Consider the following 25,865-nt stretch of genomic DNA (forward strand, 5'->3'; position numbering starts at 1 on the left):
TCCAAAATTCATATGGAATGATGTATTCATTTTTGTTTAGACTAATTTTACCTTTTCAACCCCAAAAGCTGTAAAAAGAGACTGATCGTTTTCAACAAGTTACACTCTTTGCCTTTTTTAACCAGCTCTAACAATTTGAAACTTATCTGTCTCTAATTATACCCTAAATATGTTCGAACTCAACGCAGCTACATTGGACTGGTATACCCGGATTCCAGCCTCCCGAATACTAGGAACTTGAGATTGGTTTGGAGTGGTGCAGGTTCAAACCTCAGGCTTGTGGCTTTCTTATTCTTCTTCTTTACGCTTACGCGGTTATAGCCGAGCTAACAACAGCGCGCCAGTCGTTTCTTCTTTTTGCAATGTGGCACCAATTGGAGATTCCAAGCGAATCCAGGTGCTTCTCCACCTTGTCTTTCCAACGGAGTGGAGGTATTCATTTTCCTCTGCTTCCTCCGCCAGATGCCGCGTCGAATACTCTCAGAGCTTCGTCCATTCGGACGATATGACCTAGCGAGCATAGGCTCTGTCTTTCAATTCGTTGAATTTTGTCAATGTCGTCGTATCGAACTTTTCTCTCGAAAATTCGTAACGTCGACTCGTCAGATATTGTCATCGGTGCCTCTGCACCATATAGCAGGACTTGAACAATGAGTGACTTATAGAGTTTGGACTTTGTTCGTCAAGAGAGGACTTTGCCTCTCAGTTGCCTACTTATTCCGAAGTAGCACCTGTTAGCAAGAGATATTCTGCGTTGGATTTCGAGGCTGTTGTTGTTGATGGTGTTAATGCTGGTTTCAAGATAGACGAACATACCATTTCGAAATTATGAGGGAGCCAAGTCGCGAGTGCGACGACTGTTTGCTTGTTGACAGGAGATATTTCGTCTTGTCCTCGCTCACTACATATATCCAATCTGGAGAAAGCAGAAAGAGAAAGCAGCGCGGTTGTTAAGGCCAATGATATAAATTTCTTTCTTTTAAGAAATACTTAAGTTTTATTACTCGTCCTCTTCACTGTTTGCTTATTGTATAGTGGCAAAATTGGCTGATTTATGACCCGCTGGACTTTCTGCTCGCTGATGAATTATATGAGTACAATAAATAAAATCGGGCACTGCCCTTAAATAGAGACATCAAAAATTGTTCATAAGTTTCACATTCGATTGATTGGGTGCAAGAGCTTTATGCCAGATGCGCGAGTCTACTCAAGAGTTACGAAATCCAAGAGAAGCAATACTTACATAAGCACTTCGAAGACTGGCAGGGTATCGAAGCCGCTAATGAAGGATAACTCTCGGTGTTGCTGCATTTGGGCCAAGCGAAGTTGAGGCGGCAGTTTACAAGTACGTGCACACCGATACAAAGAGCTTGTCTAGACGCCGAAACAGTCATACAAGCATATTTGGTAAGGAACACCGGTTCAATCGTTGCCATTGCTTTGTACTAGAAAGCTACGTCCTGGGCGCAGTGTATGTATGGGATAGGACAATTACACTTAATAATTGTATGTCATTACTAGCGAATACCTAATCATCTCGCTATAGTCGCACTGATCCCAGTAGACTTTCCGCTGAATTGTGTCTGTGGGCTCGCCAAGTGCAGGCTTGGAGATTTAACAGCAGCTTGAATTAGAAGAAGGAGAATTCTGTCTGTAAAGTAAGCATAGTTTGTAATGGAGGGTATCTGGACTCACATTCACGCGGTCAATGGGCACAGCTCCACCCGTGCGCGCCCACATTTTAATATGTGCTTGCTTTGCAGTTATTCTTCTTTTCAGCCACACATACATACATACATAGGCGCATTTGTAGTAAGTCGGACACTTGTGAAAGCTCATGGTATGAAGTAACCGCATTATCCAGCCTTCTTATTTGTTCCATTCGGCTTTGCGGCGTCGAAGAAGAGCGTTTGGTTGGTGAGTTGTAAGCCTTCCGATAGACGTTGTACGTTTTGCTGTTGGGAATTTTATTTCGTCGAAATCCCGAGAGGCCTTTGTGCGAACACGTCGCTAATACTCAGCGCCTTCACGTGTTTGGATGTTCGTTATTTTTATTGTTTTCGGTGTAAGTGCTTGGACCGAGCTTGCTTGTGACTTAGGTTGAGTGGTGAGCACCAATCGCCGTGCCCCGCAGAAGAAGTGGTTGACTTGCTCAGTTGCTTTGGTGTTAGCAACAGCTTACCCGTTTGTTACATTCTTTCGCCGCGTTTCTTCAAGTTTGCCGTTGATATTTTGGTATCCAAAAGCATAAAAAATTAAAATGAAAATCCCGAAATACCGTAAAACCCACAACTCGCTGGCGCAGCAGCGGAGGTTCGCTTGCGTTACGAAATTATGTGCTGTTGCAGAAATTGCTTACGTCACGCTCATAGACCTCATCAAGCGCGTATCGATTGGCCTTCACCTGGGTGGCCGTTCGCACAATCCAGGCTTGTGCCGAAGATGTTGCGCCGCTCTGGGCGCGACGATTCATCTAATATTAGACAATGACGTAGCACAATCGCCGGGCCATTTGCTTGCCTACGATGTGGGTGGTAATTGGTGTAAATGTTGTTCTTCTTCATCAAAATATAAATCCCGCAATTTTAGTTGCAATTCAAGGGTCGCTGTAGTAACAATAAATGATTTGCTTTGTTGAGGGCCTCATGTTCAGATGTGCGAATGTATCAATACTCACATTACTGTGGATGGTTGATACCAAAATATGATACACTTTTTTCCCTTAGAAGCTTGACTATTTCTAAATTAACATCGGGAAGCGACCGCAAGCCTCGGAGTGGTTTTATGTGATATAAAGCGGGTTTCAATGTACATGATAATTGAGCCTGTGAAACATAATTTCAAATTCCGCTAAGCGCGTTGTTGTTGTACTTCGCAGAGTAAACGCTGCGTCACATTCGGCGGGCCATCAAAAGCCCCACCTTCTTTCAGCTGCAATTAATAGCCAATACATTCATTAATTAAAACCTCGCCAAGTAACAAATCAGGCGATGATTTCAATTGAAGTTTTTAGTAATAATAACAACAACGCTTCGCGTCCCATCAACCAAAGTTTAACGTTTATTAGCCGGAATCCGGTCAACGCCAGGCGATACGTTTTCGTGATGAAGCATATTTTACGCCACATTCCAACATCGACACCACAATTGCTGTCTTCGATAATGATTTTAATTGAATGCCAACACATTGTATTCCATTTGCTCACCCGCTTTCGATTAGCTTGATAATTTCATAAAATTTATTGATACGTTTGTTTGTTGATTAGCCTTGATTGAAAGCTGGCTCCAAACATTTACACTCAACACCGCTTTTAGTCAACATTTAGATTGTGGCGGTGGGGGGTCGCGCCGCTCCCAACGAACGTACTAGCACACGTGGGTATGTGAGGGGGAAGATACAATTGGGGATGGCGTGCGGCGTCTGGCACTCAGCGTACAGAAAATCGGGCCACATACTCCATATATGCATGGATTTTAATCATGAGGAGCTTATATCAATTTCCAATTGCTTTCTTTTCTAGGTTAACAAATGATTGAATGTAGTTTTGATCTACTTTTGACGGTGCGAGTGCCAAGTGTAACTTATAATCCACCAAAAGCGGCAAAAGGAAACAGGAGAACAATATTTGCTTTTAATTAAGCCGAAATGCACCAAAAGGGCTTTTGAAAAACGCGCGTCCGCCCTCGCAATCGCTTAAGGACTGAACGGAGATGCCGGATCATTTGCAGCGTCTGCAAACGGAGAATTTCCCTGTGAATTAATTGGCAGTGAAAAACAAAAACCGATGAGAATTAAAAATAAGAAACGCGGATTTTAAATTTATAGTGCAACGCGTGCGGAAAACGTCAAATAACACATCTGTAGGCGTGCACGCGGCAGATAAACTCGTGTCTTCGCGAGCGGTTGGCGTAGAAATTCGCACATTTTCCCTTTTTAATTACGAATTCGCGCAGCGTCAGCGATATTTGTGCGAGCAAATTCGCCGTGAAAAAAGCGCGCAGTAAATTTCGAATTACGAAAAATAAAAGAATAAATAAAAGCGACGAAAGAAACCAAAAATAAAAGAAAAAACATGTTTATAATAAATATATTCGCGGTGAGTGAAGAGGAGAGTTCGGAGCGCGCAACAGCAGAATAGCGAGATATGCTCTTGAAAGGCGATTTTTAATTCGATTCGCCCCTTTCCGGTGTTACAGTCAGAGCAATAAGCGACTGCGGAATTATAAAAACAAAAAGCTCAAATTAATTAAAGTAATTTTAATAAAACGTATACAAGACGCGGCTGCGCGATGTACGCAGCGAGAGGCGATATTGAGAAGAATTAAGAAATGAATTAATTCAGCAAACAAATCTGTAAAAGTAACAGCAAGAAATACATCAAAATGACTATGAAATCAATGAAATACTCCGATTGTGATACAATCATGGACGGTTATAATCCAGTGCCACCGCCATTGCCGCGCCGGGTTCCGCCCGTGCGAAACATCTACGCCGAACCATTTGCACACGAACCCAACCACTCAAGCAGGTAAATTCCAACTCTTCTCTTGGCTTTAAATTTCCTTTTAGAAACAAACGAGATTTTCAGGGCGAGGCCAATATATGTATATGCGCGTATGGTAGGTGATCTTGACAGCAATTCGACTTTGAAACAATTACATTTAAAAAACAAATTGGCGCGTTTAAATATAATTTCAGAGATAATAATTTTGTTTGATCGCACCTTGCACTCAGTCACAAGGCTTTTCGCGTACAGGTGAGGAAGCATTTCGAAACTATAAAAAATTGATATTTGAGGAGAATGCGAATGTCTGCTGATAACAATCTTGTGTTTTTTAAAATATGCACCTACAATTTTACCGTTGTTTTGTCGCATGTTGTGGCAAGTGCGGACAGTTAAACTACTTGAAATTTATGCTATTGAACCGCGGTGAACATAAAACACGACCGACCGACCGAAGGCGCTAGACAACGCAGCGCTGGAATGCCGAAAATATGCACATTTATTTAGCGCGCGTTGCGTTTCAGGTAGACGGCACGGCGCAGCGTTTTTGAAGCAGGCGGAAGCCATAAAACGCCAATGCTGAGGAGCGCGGCGCATGGGAAAGGAACACCAGCGCGATCAAAGTGACTGTGAACTTGCTACTGCCATAAAAAAGTGAAAAGCGGCGCGAAAAACCAGCGTCAGCGGCAGCCAAAGAGTGTTCTAAGCGCACGGCGGCACAATTTTTGTGCACGAGTGCTTGTTGTGCGCCGCCTTTAGTGAGCTGTAGTTGAAACAACTACCGTCTTGACTGCTGGGCACAATTTAAGCTCACTTGCAATGCAGCGGCATATATTGATCGACCCTTGCGGCACAGCTGCTCGCAAAGCGCGCTGCAAGGGCACTGCTGGCCTCCATTTGTTCGCACCTGGAAGTGCAGTGGCACATAAAGTAAGCGCACGGTTGCCCAGTGCGACGACGGAAAGTCAGAGAGTTAAAAATACGAATGTGTGTTTTTGTTTACGGGGGTGCAGGACCCGAGTGCAGCACAACAGAAGGCAAGAAGCAACAACATTCAAAGGGATTACGCTTTCTGCCCGACTTGTCAAGGGCTTCGGCGCGGCTCAGTTTCTTTCTCGATTTCGAACTCAATGCCTGCGAGCAAGTACAAACCCCATTCATGTGCATATATACATATGTACATGTGTACTTATGTGCAAGTAGCAATTGTTGTTATGTGTAAAATAGGGCACGTGTTCCCGTTACGCGCACCATTTCGACAGTTAACAAAGCTAAATGAAAGTTTATAGGAAGCGCGTGCTGAAGCCATCGACCAAGCCGAGAGTGCCAGCGGGGAGGGGGCAGGTTAAGAGGCTCGGATGAAAGCAACCGGGCGAGAGGGCAAAAGGGTGGTTGAGGCACGGCCTTTGTGAGTGCCCGCAGGGAAGGTAACCATTCGTAGGATAACGAGCACATAAGCAATATGGCAAATTAGCCGAACTCAGTGCCATAAAAAGGCAACAACAAATGTGTACAAATGGGCGTACAAAAACAAATATAAATATAATAAAAGCGAAATAACAATGGCAACATATTACAACATTAGCGACTATTAGAGAAAATCCTTTCGGCTATACATAAACACGTTTTCGATGCGTGGAAGCGACGGACACAAAGAACGAAGACGAGGAATTTAATGAAATGAGAGAAGAAATATGGGAAGTGCGGCACATAAAATGAGGGCATTGCCTACTGAACCTAAATGCCATTAAGGGATACTTAAGGATATTATGTAAATTGGTGAATTTATTTGTAGCTATTCAAATAAATGATGGAGTGCCTCATATTCGTTCACGCACACAGGCTTATATGTGCCCTGATATTGTTAAAGACACAGAATACTTATCAGTTCGCATTTATATGTACCTATTAGCCAGGACACGTGATGAATGCAAAATTGTAATGAACTCGAAATTATTCTTTTTTCAGTCGAGAGTATGGAGCCTGTAAATAGTTCCTACGAAAAGTTGACCACACATGCGCATTTTAAACAAGCTATAACTTCCACATGGGATATATAATAACAAACTTCCTCTTTTTTGAATATCCAATTTTGACCTTTCACTCCACAAGAACCTTAGGTTCCTGTAAAACAAAGATTGAAATTTAAATTAAGCAAACAAACTTCGTTTTTACATAAAACGAACAATTCTTAGTATCCTCAGAAAAATTACCATAAATTAATTATTTTTAAACCGCTTAGCCCAATCTACAACTTCGCGTGTTCCATTCCCGAATTCCACGATGTTACCGTATATATTGTCTGAAAGAACGTAAGAGTCTGTCGGAATGTAACGTCTTTGATTATGCTGCCGAGTATGTGTCCCTTTGCATAATTTCAATTAGTTCAGTGTGTGTTTCCGTGTCTTCCACCGCTGCCTCCGAAGCATTGCTAATTGACATTTTGTGAAACGGTTAATTCCCAGGAAATTGTACCGACATTTTGCCAATAAATGGGGTTCAATCGGGAAGTCAATTAAGATGGACAACGCTCATTCCTTCAAGCGCATCATCAAATGCCCGAAAATGTGCAGAAAAGTGACAAGCGGCGAATTAATCAAGATACAATTGAATTCCCGGGAAACGGCCGGCTAGCAAAGCAAAAAAAGCTGGTACTGTGATTTTGTGGGAGAGTTTTCAAAAAACAGAGCAAGCAACTCTGGCGTCCACACAAATACATTTACATATAATTAAAAGTTAATGAGCAACTTCCCGCTGACAAATAGGAATGCAGCCAAATTGGTCGTAGTCTTTGCGGAATGCGTTTTCTTAGGACTTTCTACGTGCCCCAGTGTGTTGGAAATGAGCATTTAAGTGACAATTGAATTTAAAAAAGAGAACTGTGGTAGCAAAAGCAAAAACAACAAAGGCACAAACGCTGCTGAGGCTGTAGGCCCGCATCTGTCACTAATTGCGCTTGTCCGCTCGAGCGCTGCGGCTCAGGTTGGTCGCGAGGGGCAAGCGGTTAACATATTTTTACGAGCCTACAACATGAAAAGCCCTATTAATTTCCTCTTCGGTGAACATTTTTGGGTTACATATTAAACAAATGCCATAAAAGGCAGAAGCGCGCGCTGATCGGGGCCGCTGGCCAGCAGAGCGCGACATTCTTGTTTAATTGGAAATGTAATACCACAACATATTTTTGTTCGAAAAATGTCATAAACAAAAAATATTAAACCTGAAACGAAATGAACAAATGTGGTACCAAAGAGGAAGGGTGGATCGAAGATGCTGAACACACGGCAAACAGCAGGGAATTCGTCGCCACACTGTCACTTGGCTCTGTGACTCGCCAACGACTGTGGGCAGGAACGGCTTTCGGTGCAGGGCGATAGGCGTGTAGGCCGAGTGATGGCTGGTGATAGCGGTATTTCAACACGTGCTTTGGGGTTAGCTTAATACCAAATTAAGACTGCCGTCATGCAGTTCCCTGGAGCCGGAGATATCGTTTTTGGTGAGATTTTTAATTATTGCCATCACTACCATGTGTATGCCGCAGCGGGGGTCCGATGCTTTTATCACACGCATATAAAAATTAATAAAATCAGATGGTTGGATAAGCCAAGCTCCATTTTACGGCTTTGTGCTGTTGAAGTTATGGTCATGTGACAACGGGAACAATTCAATTGATTTTTCAGAAAAAAATTAAGCCTGATTGGGCGTAGCGTCGCTCAGCATGCCTTGTCGCTGAGCTGTTGTCAGACTCATCGCTGGAAACTGGGACAATCCGACTGACATGTCAACGCCACATTCGTACAGCAATTGCTGGCATTAGCGCCTCCGCATGATTGTCAGCTTCACATTTTGCTTGCAACCAATTTTCATGCGTATGTGTGTCTATGTGAGCTTGGGTCTCGTGCGTGCGGATGCATAAATGACAGTTACGTTTAATTGTCAATTTGATAAATCAAGCATTGCCGTAATAAATGCAACAAACCGTCTTCACGCTCGTGAGTCTTATGTGCAACGACGCATCTGTTGCGCTCAGCTGCACCCCTTGCACGAACACACACACTCGCTTGCGTGACGCAATCGTGTGGAAACGCCTTTCTTCGTCTTCTTTGGTCTGCGTTCTTATTGTTATTATTTCTTAACGAGCAACTCAAGTGTGCTTAATTAGCATATGGGCTCCGGCCGATCGGCCAGTGTGCAACCGCTGCTGAGTGAATTGAATAAGGGTTAATAAAAATTTAAAAGCATATTGTAATATTTATAGGCATTTGTTTAAAGGATTGCTACTTCAATACTCCTCCTCTTTCTACGTTTGACCGTCTGCATAACGGTACACGGGTGAGAAATGGGTCCTTGACTTTGATATTTTAATCTTAATGAAATTGAGTTCAGTGAAAGTACTTACGTTACGGGACAGAGTTTCCATGCCGAAAATATGCACTAAAAAGTAGTTCTCTTTGTGGAGACTGAGCACATTGCTCTCTCACCTCGTCTTTGACGGACGGACGCAGCCGCAAGAGAATAGTCATTAATCCTCTTAATTAACATAGAACATTCCATTTCCCCGTTGGATACTTCCAATGACGAAATTTGCATTTCAAATCATCGGGACGATGACAACATCAATCAGCAACAAACAAGAGGCGATGAAACACGAAACGAGACTTGCTCGTGCCAATATGCCCGAACACACATACATATGCATTAAGATATACACAAAAGCGCAAATGCAAAGCTGGCTATGGTTTTGGAAGCTGCACGAGTACCACAAGGAACTGATATTCTGCTTTGCTCTAATCACGTGCTTGACAGCGGGCTCCGCAGCCAGACAGCCTGCTCGTCCCAGAGATGGGAAGACTGAAATCAAATTATAGCAAATTTGAATGGGAGAATTCGATTAAATGCAAATCGATCGGAGATGACGAAGATCTCGTGCGCCCCGACAAAGAGAGACGCCCAGTGCGAAAGCAGAAAGAAAGAGGAAAAGGGAATACAAAATATGCGAAAAGAATAAAGCAGCTACACAGCTGGCTGGCTTGGGAGGCCTAGACCGTCGAGGCCGTTGAGCCGAAGAGCCGAGCCTGCCGATGTGTGAATTGCTGTGACGCGAGTTGCGGCAAAAATGAGAAAAATGCAGGATTTATTGCAGCGTAATGCGAATGTAATTGCATTAATTTTATTGAGGCGCTCCCCGGGCAGCGTACGCACGAACACACCCGAAGTGATGAGGCTGAGTGCATTTTCGCAACGGCAGCAAAAACAAAGGAAATAACGGGCTGTGCGCTGCTTTCATTGCATTCGACCTGCCAGTGGAATCTGCGCGCTATGTTATGAATTTTAAATTGCTTATGCACTCACTCACACACACATACACATGTAAATATTTCGCAACAACACATGGAGGTCTAGAGCGAAGAATCGCGACTGCCTGCGGAAGGGTGCAACCGCTTCGCAATGTGGCACCGCTTACTTGACACAGCAAGCGGCGGTTAATGCGTACAGATTTATGCAAATGTGTCTGTGTTGGTGCCGCTAAACAGTTTAGCACTTTCAGCGGTTGCAGCCGATATGTTGGGTATAAAACAATGACACCGGGCACAAAATTCCACACAAGCCACACACACACACACACTGACTAAGCGGCCAGATTGCATTCATGCAACCGATTGTAAATAGTAAGCGAAATTGGTGTTGAAACTCGACACTTCGGGGGTTCTGCGTAATCACTCACTCGCACGTAGAAACAAGGAAATGCAAATATGCCTGAAACAATAAAATTAAAACGTTTAATAAATAAAACAAACTCAAAGCTGCGATGCGAGGGGTACAATAGCAGCCCAAACGAAACTGAATCTCCATAATTGCTGCGAGGTTGATTGCGCGCCGCTTTGCAGTGCAGCGACGGCTCGTTGTAGTGCGAACAACCATAAAACACCAAAAGAACAAAAACCAAGAGTGAAGATATACATTTGCGCAGGCATTGCGCGGGGAATGAAGCATTTCAAATGAAATCGGCGCGCCGCCAGGCAGCCATGCGCCGCATGCCACCGCGAGCGCTGTGTGCTGTATAACGCGCAGATTGCAAGAGAAGCATATCCCTCTCTCCGCCCTGAGCACGCTCGAACACATGTTAATTTTTTTTACTTTTGTAAAAGCTTATAGTCACGCCTGCCAGACACATTGCCTCGCGGAAGCCTGCCATAATCGCAATAACTTACAAATATTGCACTTCGTTTTTACGACGTTGCACTTCAATGCGATTTTTGGCAGCACTCATTGCGAACGGACCACCAATGCCTCACTGTAATTTAATCTCAAGAGCTGAAGGTATATGTTAGGTCCCTAGAGGGGCAGAAATGCGGCCTCGTATTGAACTTTTTATAATAAAAATATTTGTTTGATCTCATAAACACCAAAAGAGGTACCCTTTTTCACAAGCAATCCATAGACACTTTGTTACCGCCATCTTTCCTCTGCTCTCGCTCTGTTCAAAAATTTTTATTTCCTGGTAGGCGCTTGTCAAATTATCCCTCGTTTGTTGTATGCAATACAGGTATTCCGTGCCAAAGATGGGCGTTTTTGGGAAGGGATTGAGGTGCGGCGCGAAGGGTATTTTACATGGCGGGCATATTAGACGTCCGTTCGCTATTCCATACTATGGCCATAAATCATTTTGATGCAACTACACTAAATTACTATATGCCACAACATCATAAGCGCTGTGGCAACAGTCCCACAAGCAGCAACAAGCGGCGTACAACCAGTGCGGCTTCCCAATGTGTTTAGATTGGCTTTGTAGTCAATGAACTATCGCGACACCAGAAAAGTCATAAAAATATACTGAATGGAGAAAAACATGAATGAGGGTGTGTCCAAATAGTGACTTAGGCGAAGAGACCGGGAAGGGAAGTTCCGGTTTAGCACAACTCGTGCAATTAAATGACATGACATTTGATTTGTACCTTTCAATCTTCCCTTCTTCGTTCTACCGCGCGCGGTGGTGAGAATACGTCGCTACCAGGACAACTACCACACTTTGGTCTTCGTTTTCTTATGAAAAATTACAGCTTTACTGGCGTTAGGTCCTACCACTCCGCCGATGGGCAAAACAACGCGGCCATGAAATTGTATTTCACTTTCACGCAATTTGACTTCACTTCGACAGTGCAAAATCATCCAATGAGCTTGACTCTGCAAGTGGCTAAGGTGCCGTGGGGTGGTGAAGTGTCTCACACATAACTAATGCAAAGTGGAAAGAGAAATGTGTCGCCCGACGTCTCGGGTGAGAGAGCAAGATTAATGATTTTGCGAATGTTAACGCGCTCCCTGTCTGGGTACGCTACCGGTGACGAGCAGAAACCCATCATTTATAATTTCAGAGATATCTATGCACCAAGGCCTGCAGAAAAGACACTACTGACACGAATATGCAGGGTACACCTTGCGGTTGCATTCCTCAAACACACACAGTGCGTTATCATGAACTAAGAGGCTGTCAGGCGATTAAGAGTTTTTCAAATGGGTAGATTCGCAACATTCAAAAGTGTTTCTGGGCCTCCAACTTGGCCTCTATACCGAATAAAGCGAAACACTGCGCAGTGCGGGAATAAAATAGTCGTAAACAATTTGATATTGCGTTCAATTGTGCGTCTCGTAAATTACTTTATTCTATTAAGGCATTAGGCGTAAACAAAGCGCACTCGCTACTTTGCAGGGGTTCTCCATGGAATGATGCAATACCGGTGGCTGCCGTTACTGGATACGCCTGAGCTATTGCTAATTTTCTATGAGAATGGCCGCTCCGCCTGCGTGATTGCATCAATGACTGCTGGGGCTTATGACTCAATGAAAGTATGCAGGCGCTGTGCCTGGTGTGGCTTGCAGTCCCTTAGCTAGAAGGCTTGTTTTGGAGCCAGTGTTGTACTCAGCGGGCAAAGTCAATTGGCAGCTCGGTGCACTTACTCTCACGTTTATGTCCGTACTAACTACTTATGTGATAACCTAGCAGGTCATACTCGCTGAGCGTTTTCAAACACAATCGAAACATGTTATGAAACTCGCGTTTTTCATTCGGGGATGGTGCAGCATCGGTGATTGTTCGCTTTTAATTCAACTCTAGGCTTTCTCACTTATTATTTCATACTTTTATTTGTAGCTTTTATGATTTCCGTTCTTCTCTGGGCGCGTACGTTACTTGGTGTGTGAGTACCAGAGGTCTGCTGCCCGACCGCCAGCAACGGCGGTTGCAGTTGCCTTGCACTTAAAACGCTATAAAACCGTCACTTCTGCAAATTGCTGAGAATCGAATTAAATGAAATTTTATTTCACTTTCCTGAAAATGGCACTTTGGAGCAAACGCATCGCGACTATCGACGGCGAATGCCGACCGCCGTGGCCCGCTTGGCATCTGGCGTAATTTGTTGCTGATGCAATTTAGAAAATGTTGTTATTTGCTGCAAAGTGTCTGCGCTTCCATTATTTGAAATGCAATTTTCCACTTCCCCCGCATCTTTGGGTGGGTGTAAGTATAATTCCGTATTCGAGGGCAAAGTGGCCAAGTGTAAAACTTGTCGAACTTCTCAAACCGAAGTGCAACATGTTGAGACATTAAAATTCAATAAATTGCTGCACAAACTTATATGAAAATAAAACAGTTATTTGAAATGTATTAAATAAATTAAAAATATTCAGTGTATTTCCAGACCCTTTTGAGGTTATGTACTAACCACTAAATCTCTAAAGTAAATGCATTTCTTAGATGTTCGGATAAAGGAATCTGTACTTTTTTGGAATTCAGATCAGAAGCTATGTACCGTCGCGAAGACACGGTTCAGGCTCCAGTTTGTCGATGTAATTAATTTCCTTTGACGCTTTTATGAGCTCATAACTTCCACAGCGTTGAGTTGAACGAGTGTTTCTCTGAGTTTAGTTTGATGAGTTTGTTTTCTCCTTACTCTTTCTCTTAATGCGTTTCATTTTGCTACATTTGGGACCGCAATGTCATGAAATTGTTTCCGGTCTATTTAATTAATCAATATCTTTGGCTTTTGCGGACCACCTATTGGTGGAAGAAGCGAACTGATGGCGCCTACAACGATTCCACATATTGACAATACGTGTTTGTGTGAGGGTGTAGGCTGTACTGCGTCCATGGAGCAGTAGATTGGCTTGGGAAAATGGAAATATAATAATAAAAACTCGATTGATTTTTAATTAAATGTCTGTCTGCAGCAGACGCCTTAGGAAACTAAAAAATCATTCACACACATACAACGGCCGCCCAAATGAAAGCACAAAGAAATGCGAGGGAATGTGTGGGAGGTGCCAAGTGTAAGGCAGTGAGCCATATTGACTGTGGATAGCTGCTGAGGATAGGCCAAGCGGCGTGAAATCAATACAAATATCTATGGAGCCCATACGCTCTAGTGGGTGAACGGGAATATCATGTACTTGTATTTGTTTTTTGCCAATTTCGTGTTCAATATTAAAACGTGACAGAAATTTGAAATGAAAAAAGTGAGCATGTAAAAAATATGCAAATACAAGAACAAAACAGTGGAGCCACACTTCTGATACTTGTCACATTTGTTAACATGCCACCCTTAGCACCGGAAGTTTGACAATATTGCCATTTTTCAAGGACCGGTGTGCGGGATGTGAATGCATTGGTGTATTGTACGGAGGCAAGTGTGTCGCTAAAGCTCCTTGTTCGCATGCGTTTCTGAACGGCCGGATAGCTGTGCTGCTAAAGTTCGAGCTTGCATTAAATGTGGCAGCCGCCGTGTCATATGTGAAAGCGCGTCTCGCCCGCAACCCACAAAGTGCGTGCGACATATGTCCTCAAACAAATTTTCATGCGAAGTCACATTAGCATCTGATCACATTCGCCCAGGCGTTGCTGTTGTTTCTGCGTCGCAGGGAATGTGTATCATCTGACTTATATGTCTTCGGCACCGCCGCGCTGGAATGAGGAGCTCGAAGGGCGTCATGGTTCGCCGATTTCCTCATCTCTTTGATTGAGTGCTCGTTGTTGTTGGCCATGTTGCAGCAACATCGTACGCCAGCCTGTCACGTACGATTTCCATCAATATCGTGACGTTTTACTTTTTCTTGCTGATATTAGCTTTTCTCGTTTTTTTGCCATTCTCGCGATGTGCTCGTTCGTATTAATGTTCCATATATTTATTACGCTTACTCGTAGTTCGATGCTTTGGAACTTTGATGCCACTGAAATTGTATTTATCGCCGTTCCCTTCACGCCCGTTGTTCTTGTTACTTTTTTGCGTCTCAGCCATAAACGGCTTTTTGGCAATTCTTCTCGGCACCTCGTCCGTTCTGTCTCGCTCTGCATCCATGCTGTGGCAAGCTGGTGGTTTTGCCATTGGCTTGCGAGCGTATGTAGCAAGTCAGCTAATGTCCAACACTTTGTTCCAGAATTCATCGAAACTGACAAAGTTCTGCTTCGCCAAAAGATTCAAATGGTCATTGTTGTGGCTCCAATCGCCGTAATAAATATGTATTAGCTGAATGATCCGCTGCGTTTTACTGCAGTTTCAGCTCCTACTCGGGCAGTGGTGCATGCAGCATGAGTGCTTGTGTTCTTTACACTTAACGCGTTTTTGTTTCGGACGAAGAAGCGAAGAACGTGAGCCATTTCATCACAACATCAAACAGCGATAAGCCCATAAACACGTACTCAGTGATTCTTGGTAGGAACTTGCCCCGTGCATCGCCTCTTAGGAAAAACCAGTTTAACTATGGAATTTCGTGAATAGGTTTAAGTGGTTACCTACAAACACCACACGTATGTGCAACATAAAGAAAACATGTCGCGCAGCATTGCTTCACCTACCAAAAGAAGAAGACAACAACAACAACAACAACAATCAAAACAAAAACATGTCCCCATAAAAAGCAAAAATAATAAGAAGACTACAAACACTGCCGTCTTTGGTCATTGGCGACCGCTAGCAACCCGAACAGCAAGCAAATGCGGTTGACTTGGCTTCAACGACATCTCTGGCCAAAGGAGCGTGCAAATCGCCCTGCTCTTGTGTCCCGTACAGGCGTCTGCAGTTGTTATTCTTGTTGGTGTTTGTGTTGGCTAAAGAAGCATGCGAAAAACAACATCCAATCTGCTCTCGACCGGACAGACGTCAACCGTCGCCATGTAATCATCTTCGTGTACCGGTGTCTACAGCAGACATGCCGGAGCGAAGCTGTGTGAAGCGGACTTGCAGCCCATAGATGGCCTCTTAAAAGCATAAAAGCTGTTTGCACGTTGCATTCCATGAATTGTCGCTGTTCCTGTTTTTACTGCTTCGCTGTCGCCGCCGACGCCGCTCCCTTAAGCGTGGCGTGTTCAGAATGTCCAGACATTTCGGAAGATTTGAACTGGCCGAAGAACTATAAAAAGGCAAGGGAAAAGCAAGAGATTATAAAACAAAAGTAAAATTAGCAGAGAAGCAGCAACATATAAGATGCAACAACTATACCACGGAAAGTGGATGCTCAAAAACTTGTTTGCCATTTGCGGCGGAGCGCAGAGGTTGGTGTGCTGCGGCCGCTGACGCTGGATCGCTCCTAGCCAGATTTACTTGAGTGTGGGGTTCGGCATTTGTGTGTGCTTTCCTGCTTTGCAAGTTTTGACCCGCTCCTCTGAATCAGACCGTCGCTAGCTCGCTTCTTTTGCGCTGTTTGTTTTCATGTGGTGAGATAAGTTGCAAAAGTTGCAAAAACATTTCGCACGGAAGCGTAGGAGGATGGGCAACAAGAATTAAAGAAAATATTATTAAAAGAACGAGCCAAACGTGGAGGTGCGGATCCAGTAGAGTCCCGGTTTCCCTCGTGATTTGTGCGCCTGATTCGCTGCTGATTGCTGGCTGCTGCAAGTCGTCCAACGGCCAAGTGATAAGTGTGTATTTTACGTGACAACAACAAGCGTGCTGCGCAAACTACAGAGCAGTGAAAAATTGTTCGAGTTAATGAAAAATGATTTAACTCGCTGGCGCCAATCGCCTCGAATTTATTTACTGAAAATAATGTGAATTCACCTCTGTTGTTTTCATTTGGTTATTTTATTGTATTCCATGCATTTTATTTTCTGGACAGTTGTTTTGATGTGTGGCAGTTGCAGCCTCGGACGAATGGACGGTCCGCGGTTCACGGTCGACGTTTGCCTCGGTGTTCGCGAACCAGCGCCGTCACAACATTGCGATATCAGCGCCACAATACTGTGTTGCAAATATTCTGACAACCACATCGACAAAACTAACAAACATTGCCAAGTGAACACTGCGAGTAACTTGAGTGCAGACGTGAGCAGAACGGATGTTCCCAACGTTGAAACTGTCAATATTATTCTGACTTCGTCTTCATTTTACCATTTTTTGTTTGATTCTCTCTTGTATTCTCACTTCCGCGTTGTGTTAATATTGGCAGCTTTTGACAGTTTGCCATTGTAAATGTTGTTGTGCCCCGCCGTCGATGAACGCTTCGCTCTGCAACATTCTTCTTGATCCTTATCACAGCTATGCTTTCGTACGCAGTCAGAAGCTTCCACTAGGTGCGGTTGCATTATATTTGTAGCTGGAATACGCGAATTTGACTTCCATGCTTGAGTGTTGTTGTTTTCTATTTGCTCGGCACTTTTCGCAGTGTTTTATTCCTTTGCCACCGACACTTGAGCGTTTATTCCCACAAATTTCTGATTGTTTGGCTAAAACGCCTTCTCACACTGCCAACCCAAAGAGTTAACAAATTTTAATTTCTGGCGATGCGAATTTACGAATGCTACAAAGCCAGCTCGTTGGTATTGGATAAGGAAATGCTCAGCGGCTTAGTTTCTAAGCACCAGCGACTTTGCCGCATTTTCTCAATACAACTGACCTCGCTAACTGTCCACCATGAAAAGAACGCCTCAGTTGAGCCCGTGGTCTGACCGCCCCACTATCTTTACAGCCTTTGCATTTAATGTGTTTTAATACCGTACGCCGCATTTGCTGTTTGCCCCGTTGCAGCGCATAGTTGGACTTCTAATTGACTTAACTTCTGTGTGCCGCCATTGCTGGCACAGCTCGGTCGCATTTTCTGTTGTGTCGTAATTCTTAAATTGTTTGTTTATTGAACTTCTTAAAAGTTGATACGGTTTCGTTTGCTGTTAGCGCTGCTGCCCCATGCACAGTATCAACTTGCAACAGCGCGAATACCGAACGACACATACGGTACTGTGTGCTGAATGAGAGAAAGCAATGGCAAGCAGAGAACGTTGCGAAAGACAAGGAACTTTCCGCGCTGTCCGCTGCCGGCTTTAGTTCTGGATCATTGAATTTAACCTTCAAATATCCGGGAAGTATTTTTCCGCAACTTACAACCCTTTGTGTCGGTCTTAAGTTTCGAGAAAAGGCGCAAGGCAATCGATGGGTGTCTAGAATTTCTTCAAGCATTCGGAGTATATACATATGTATGAGCTTGTGTGAAAATCACTTGAAGTGCATTTTAAAGACCATTTAATACTTAACGTCGAACCATTGCATTTTCGGTTTCCTGTTGGCGAATCAAAAGTCAAAGTTTAAGCTTTTATTGCAAGGAATCACACATGAATCAGCTGCATTGACTGCCTTGGATGCAATGAAGCAACGAAATTCTACGCGAGAAGCTTAAAAAGTGTGTAAGAGGGTTTATTTGCCGGCCCTACGTATTGAGATACTTTATGAGCATATAATCGAACGAAGAGAAAGTATGTGAAGACGTTCCAAACAATGCTTGCATTCGGGTGTTCTGGTTCGTGTAGATTTCATGACGCCAGGCCTATCGGAGTACGGGTACTCAGAAAGGAATGAACTTTCATTTGGTCAATGAATTTATCTTTTCGAAATTTCTCCCAATCGTCTTTGTTGTTTTTTTGCTACATCGTTTTATTTATTGAATATGCTTTTTGTTTTAAAAGCCTAACAATAAGTTTTAAAATCTTAAATCTATTTAAAAACTAGACAAGCTCAAGCAAGTGATTGAGCTGTTTTGGTGATACGTTGCTCCTTAGTACGCGGGCATATCTCTTCTTTTAAGGTGTATTTGATCGCAGGAATGTAGCAAAGCATTAGCCAAAGGGTTTGGGTGATCTCGGAGTTTAGATATATATTTAATTCTGCAATCTTCTACTTCTGGTTTTACCATAGGAATACCAAGATCTTTATGGATATTTTCATTACGCATGCACCATGGTGCACCCGTGATTGTTCTAAGCATTTTCGATTGGAACCTTTGTAATATATCAACATTAGCTGCACAGGTCGTACCCCAAAGTTGAACGCCATACATCCAAATCGGCTTTAAGATCGCATTATACAAAAGAACTTTGTTGTTTAGGCTAAGTTTGGAGTTTTTGTTTTAAAGCCAATATAAATTTGCAGCTCTTATCTTCATGCAAGATATTTTACTAGATATACATATGTTTTCTCCACGTAAGTCTTCTATCTAGGTGAATACCAAGATAAGTTACTTCATTCTAAAATACTGTTCATTTTTACTGCCGAACACAGTTTTGGTCTTAGCGAAAACGTAACATGCTTACACTTTTGTTCATTTACATTTATACGCCAGTTGGCTAGCCATCTTCGATAGACCTTAAGTGCTCGGCTAATATTCTTGATACTACATATTATGTGGCATTTGTTACGGCTCACTAAAGCTGTGTCATCCGCAAAAGTTGATGTTAATACCTTATTAGCTGTTGGAAGATCGGCTGTATATATGATGTTTAGAGTTGGGACCAAAACACTGCCCTGTGGTACACCTGCCCTTATCTGTCGTTCATCACATATGAAATCTCCCACTTTTACCATAAATTTTCTATTTTTTAAATAAGATTCCAATGTTTTATACAATTCTAAAGGTAGAATATTTTTAATCTTATATAAAAGGCCTTCATGCCACACCTTGTCAAATGCCTGAGCCACGTCCCAGACAGGGTAGAAGACTGATTGGTCTGTATGAAGACGGCTGTGTTAAGTCTTTCCCAGGTTTATCTATCAAGATAATCTGCGACTTTTTCCATGAATTAGGATAGTATCCGAGATTAAAAATTGCATTGAAGAGCAAAGAGATCACTTCTACAGCAATATCTGGTAACTCAATGAGCATTTTTGGGGTAATATTATCATGTGCTGGTGACATTTTTGGGTTAAGTTCTTTTATTATTCTAATAATTTCAGAAGGAGAAGTCTTAGAACACTCGTGTGACTCGTTAATTGTGTTTGGATAAGCTGGGCAGCTCAAAGTTGTTCTTTGAGCAATTAGGTTGAAATATCTTTTCTAGGTGATTTGCAAAACAATTAGCCTTTTCCTTGCCACTTCGAGCCCAATTTCCTCCCATGTCTCGTATAGGCATGTTGGAGTCAGTTGGTGGCTTCATGGGCTTTTGGGCTTGCCAAAGGGAATTTTGCTTGCTTGAAGCGATTTATCTGCCATTCTCGTCTTGCACGCCAATTTTCATTTACAAGCTTTTCAATTTCTCTATTAGAGATTTTTCTGAAAACAAGCGGCTTATAGCTGTTGTTTGGTGTTGCTAAGACAGCTGCGTTAGTTATTATATCATTGAGTTCTCTTATACCTTCGTCAATATCTCTTCCTGTATTTATTTTGTGCTCAATATTAATGTGGGTACTCACGTATTTTTTATATTATCGCCAATTCGTTTTATAAGATGTTAGATCCACTTTTGGAACAACGAACATAGGTTGCTCACATATCTTTATTAGTACAGGAGAGTGATCAGAAGATAGGTCAGTGTATGTATCAACTGTTGTGAGCGATTTATCTATATTTTTTATTACAGCAAAATCAATTAAATTTGGTATTTTGTTACGATCACTAGGCCAGTATGTCGGCTTACCAGGAGATATTATCTCAAGGTTATTGAGCATATTTATAATAGTGTGATACAGCAGTCGTCCTTTCGGATTAATTAGTCGTGAGCCCCAGTACGTGTGTTTTACATTGTAATCTCCACCTGCTAGAAATCTATGGCCTAGTGTTCCAAAAAAGTCTTTAAATTGGATGTCTGTAATTTTAAACCGAGGTGGGCAGTATATGGCCGTCATGTTTAAGTCCCTGCAGCGATTTTTTATAGTTATTGTTGTAGCTTGTAATTGCGCTATGGCATAAGATTCTAATGCGTGGTGATTTAAGCGTTTTCTAACCAACACTGCTGTTCCTCCATGTGCCTTTCCATCTGGGTGGTTTGTAACATAGAGTCTAAATCCCGGTATAAAGAAATTGTTTTTGTTCGTAAGATGAGTTTCTGACAATAGCATTACATCAATATTTCTTAGTCGTTTTGACTCAACTTTTGCCGTATCCGGATGCCAAAGTTTAAAAGAATACTCGAAAGGAAAAGTCAACATTTTTCGAAAGTTTTGCAAATATTTGGTAGGTGCGGGACGAATACTGGGAATGAGAAGCACTTACTCTTTAATCGCTTTTCTTAGAATATGTTCACTCCTATTCATTCATATTTGCATGGAAATTTTTTCGGCATTTTTATTGAACAAATGTACAATAGAACGGGCTCGTCATTTAATCAATCTAATTTCTGATATTGTTTATCTGTCTGTTTTTTCCCCAGAAAAATTAGGTACAGTAATTCGCATTTATTTCAAACCGCATGGGATATTTATCTCTTCCAACTCCCCGTACTCCATAAATTCTGCCGTTCTGCCACATGAAGTTAACTGTCCGAAATATCGGGATAAATTGATAGACATGTCGACACGCTGCCACTGCCTACGCTTCCGCGCCTGCGGTTGGCAAATCACTGCGTAAAGGTCTAATGGGGTTAAAATGGAAATAAGCGAAAATAAATAAAAAGTAAATGTGAAAAATTGTTCGGCAATTTAATTCGCATGCGAAATACGTTTTCGATATTCTCCTCAAATGCCTTTTCCGAACGATTTGAACGGCAAATCGTATTGAAAATACTTTTTAGGTGGAAATTTTGTATTCGCACGCACAGCCGCTTCCACGCACAATCACACACATGCCATATATTTGTGGATACCTTGCCATTATATAGACGCAAGGCATTCGACATTTGGCAAAAGTGACTGTCTCTTTGGCTGAGCACTGTTCCCGCCGCCAAATAGCCCTCTAAACGTGTCTGTGCTGTCTGTCAAGAGCTACTGTTGTCTGCTGTCTGCTGTCGGCTGTCGGCTGTCGGCTGTCGGCTGTCGGCTTTCGACCCATGTTCGTTGAACTCTTTGCATCGTCCGCCGCGCCGCAAAGTTATTGTTTTTAAGCTGCTAAGGAGCAGTTATCCTTTTTACTCCCACAAATTTATCTTCTCCACAAGTTAGCTCGAATTTGATACATTCATTTGTGTGCTCATATATGTGCATCAGAGTATTTTTATGTAACCACCTCCGCCTCCGACTTCTTCTTCGCCAACTTCTTAGCGATTTTAGCGCAAATTATTGGCATATGTCGGCATTTTGTATAACGCGTTGACTTCATTTGCTCCACTCCTTCTTATGCTATAGCCTATGGGCCGAATCCAGTTAGTGAACTACCGCTCAACCCTTTTTTGTTGAATTATGCATATGTGCATGCTACGTTTCTCCGCGGCAGATTGGAATTTCCCAGAAACAACTTGGAATGGGTCCATTGTGAAGCAGTACTAGTTTTGCGAGTATACGCTTGATAAATATGTGTATGAAACGGTCCAGAGCTTCTGTAGTTCAGGGACTCGTAAGGGTTCGTTCACAGCACAAATCTTTTGAGGTCAAGTCTATAAAAAGGTCTTCTGGATTGTGTGTGTTAGAATTTCTCAACTAGTGTTCTACCTGATGTGGGATTCTTCAGTCTTCTACCGGCCTATACTAGATGAACTTAGGTATATTACGAATGTCCAGCAACTTATTTCGGCTTTTTTCGCATTATGTTCATTCACCTTCGTTGAGATTGAAATAACTCTGAAATAACTTCGCGAATGAAGGGTGTTGACTGTCAGCGGTCTTTGTGCTGAAACGGATCATTTACTTATTTACATATATCTACTCATACTTCCCGCAGTCGAGTTTTGAGTTTACGTTGGCACAAAAGTACTCTCTCATCGTTCACACCCACATCAACATATGCCAGTTTCGTAGATGCTTATTTGCTTGGCTCTTTTCTTTATTGATTTTTCCAATAGCATCAATTTACTTTTGACAAAAGGAATGATGCAGAGTTTTTAAAGAAACACAAAAAGCTTTGAAAGCGCCATCACCAGAGTTATGGGAACATTTTGGGTCAAGTTGGAAGTTTCTTATGAGCAACCAGTTATTGATACTCAGATATTTGCCGATGGTTAAAGCTCTCCCTCTTGCATTTGTGTTAGCTCACAGTAATGTATGCAAGTAAAACAGTGTATAAGAGCCCTTTCCAACAGTCCAAGAATAAGTATCCGAACAGATATTCGAGTTTATTGATGATTTGGTATGAGTCCGTGCGGCGTGAAGCGTTCTGTCTGTTTCTGTTTTGCAAGCGAAGCATCTTTCAAATGCGGTCGCCGGACTGGCCTGTCCAATGCAGCAGCCGCGGTCTACGCTAACGGCTAATGGCCACATGTGTTTGCTTGTCCTACGACGCTTGGGTGCGCTCGTATAATGCGAATATTGATCGGTTGCATTGGCACACAGAAATATACACCATCCCTTCCGATATACACGCATTGTGCCACTGCGAATGGCCAGAGCTCATATGTGTTAGATGCGAAAGCTTTGCCTTCTTTTGGTATTTGCTATTCGCTCAATACCTTTGCGTCCCCAACTCTGTTCTTTGCCTATTGGACCAGCAAAACAGACATTAGAAATGCGCATCTGGTAGTTATAACTTCTCTTTTGAAACGCGTTTCTTGCTCTTGCGTTCCTCGCACCATTCGGGGGAGTTGTTTTTCCATATTTGTTGCCCCAGTAAAAGTTTGTCCGTGCTTCATTCGTCGCCCATAATTCCCATAAAAGTTTGGAACCATTTCTTCGATATCATAGCAGTCGAGACTATATTTATTCGCTTATTTTTGCCACTCGTACTCACACAGCCGTAGGTGTGGCAAGGTGTATGTATGTACGAATTTATTTGAGTATGTAAGCACTTAAATTTCGCCTTGACAAATTTTATTTCCTCTCGAGTTGTTTGCGCAAACATCTCCTGCAGTTTGACTTTGTTTTTCGCAATGAAGTGCGCACAAATGCCTTCGCTAGGTTAAGAGGTCGCAAAGCCGGCATACCGAGCTTGGACATACCGCCGCTCTGCTGGGTCCATTCGCTGTTTTTATTTCTCCGATATTATTGCTCTTCCTCTTTTTTGTGTTTGCTGCCGAGTTGTCAACGCAGCCTCATGCCAAGTCTTCTTCTTGCCACATACACACATACATTTACATAGGGTACATACCTGTAACTACATATTACCGCACTAATCTACCTATGTTGAAGCCGCCGTGTGGTCGTCCGTTAGTTGGTGCGAAACATTCTATTCCTATTGCTCATATTCGTATTATTCATCTAGTACTGCGGCATACTTCTGCTCGAGCTTCGTACCCAACTGCAGTGCTCACCCCAACCCAGGTTTCCATTTTCGCCAATGCTTCTGTTTTCTGCTACACCGACTCGTTGACTCTCTAAACGCCGGCGACTATCTGGGCTGCTTCGTTGGTAACGCTGTGCGGAGCGCCGCTGCGTCTTCGCTGGCGCCTTGGCGAGCATGTGCGGCGCTACTAATGTATTCCACCAACGTGCTGCAAGTTTGTTTTGCTCAAAAGTTCGCCAGAACTTCATGCCCCCCTCCGCCACTTTGCTGAACTTTTGTATTTTTTGCCACTGCCGTTCGCATTTGTGTGTTGCACGTTTATTTGCGAGTGTTGTTGAACTATTGAAATATGCAGAAAGTAGGTCATTAAATGTTCTACAGACCAGCGAACATGCAGCGCCATATGTAGGGTATTTAACGTCGTCATCTTGCCAGAGGCGAGGGGCGCCTAGCATGAGTGAGTAAATATGAATGTAGTGCTGGAAGTGTAAGCGTGCTTGTGTGCGTGCGTGCGGGTTTAAGGGTGTTGCAAGTGCACAACTTTCGCAAAAATACTCTCGAGTAAATACTCACATTAAATTGCTCGATGGCGGGGCAAGGGGGTCGAAAGCCAAGCCAAGCAGTGCGTGCTTCGGCGTCACTCGCACATCGTCGAGTTGTTGAGTTGAAAATTGCACAGAAATTCCAAGTGCAAGTGCAACTTTATGCCACATTTTGTATTTGCGGTTCGAAAATTGAGCTCTAAAAGGCAGCGATGCATGAATGCAACAAAAATAAAGTTTTGCAAAGTGTCAATCTACAAAAAGTTGTTTGCACAGATTTCGATTTAATTGAGGTTGAGGGCGAAGTGAAACTCTTCACCATGATGGAACATTTTTGGAAATAATTTCTGTGCGAATGCTCTTGGCGAAATGGGGAAACTTCTTAGCTTTTGGATGTGAGGTTATGTGGCTATACTCTGTACATGCAACTGCTCTCGGATAGAAGAATAGTACGTGGGTCATATTCAATAACAAAACAAGTCGATTTCTTACAAAATATTGAAAATAACATGACATAAAACGGTACTTAATTAGTTGTTGTTTTTTTTATCACTGGGTGGTTTTGAAAACATATTCTACGTAACAACTTTTAGCTGATCCCTTTGATAGGAGTGAATTTTTTAGTGTAAAATAAATTGCAAGGAGAAAAAGTGGGATTAAAGAGCGGCTGATTTACGACCACAAAATAGAAGAGTCGCCAGATCTGTGCAAGTGTCCCAAAGCATCGACTCGACTCGACTCGCAAATAGCAAATATCATGACGCAAAACGCATTGTTCGACTCTTTCGCTTTGTTTTATCAATGCAACAAAATAAAAAGAGCTCGCGAGCCTAGCGGCGGCCTATGAGCGCACACATGCAAGCTATAATCCGTTTGGGCCCAATGGCATTGGCTTGGGAAGTTGCAACTTGCCGCATGCCACACTGCCGCTACCACATTGGTTGCATTGGTTGTTATTGCTTTTATTTATTTGGCGAGAAAATGCAGTGGTGAGGTTTGGTTTTGTTTTGTGCTTAACTTGCGTCAGTCGGCCGAGCAACGACCGCGCCGCGGACCCGCCAGCTAACCGAGCAACGATGCGAGCGGCGCCGCTGCGCCCCGAAGCTGAAAAGTCAACTGAAATTGTTATTTTAGGGTTCATGTGCGCATATGTTCGTTTGGCAGCAGTGTGTGCGATAACAAGCCAAAGCCGAAGTGATGCCAATAGCTGCCAACGCTCTGCTGCAGCCACTGCCGCATCCATTCGCATTGCTTTTGTTTTTACA

General features: G+C 42.9%; 1 protein-coding gene across 4 annotated transcripts in view; it reads left to right on the forward strand.

Annotated features, from left to right (window-relative positions):
* Positions 1 to 25,865, forward strand: part of LOC126759207 (teneurin-a) — a 233,261-nt gene that overhangs the window by 83,689 nt on the left and 123,707 nt on the right. For 2 of the 4 annotated variants that reach the window (XM_050473901.1, XM_050473902.1), the window contains exon 2: positions 3,521 to 4,528. The exons of the other annotated variants lie outside the window; for them this stretch is intronic. In XM_050473901.1, the coding sequence (XP_050329858.1) occupies positions 4,383 to 4,528 (146 nt within the window). In that variant the 5' untranslated portion in view covers positions 3,521 to 4,382. The remainder of the gene's footprint in view (positions 1 to 3,520; positions 4,529 to 25,865) is intronic. 4 annotated transcript variants of the gene reach the window in all.

The sequence above is a fragment of the Bactrocera neohumeralis genome, chromosome 5, assembly GCF_024586455.1.
Source record: "Bactrocera neohumeralis isolate Rockhampton chromosome 5, APGP_CSIRO_Bneo_wtdbg2-racon-allhic-juicebox.fasta_v2, whole genome shotgun sequence".
NCBI classification, from domain to species: domain Eukaryota; kingdom Metazoa; phylum Arthropoda; class Insecta; order Diptera; family Tephritidae; genus Bactrocera; species Bactrocera neohumeralis.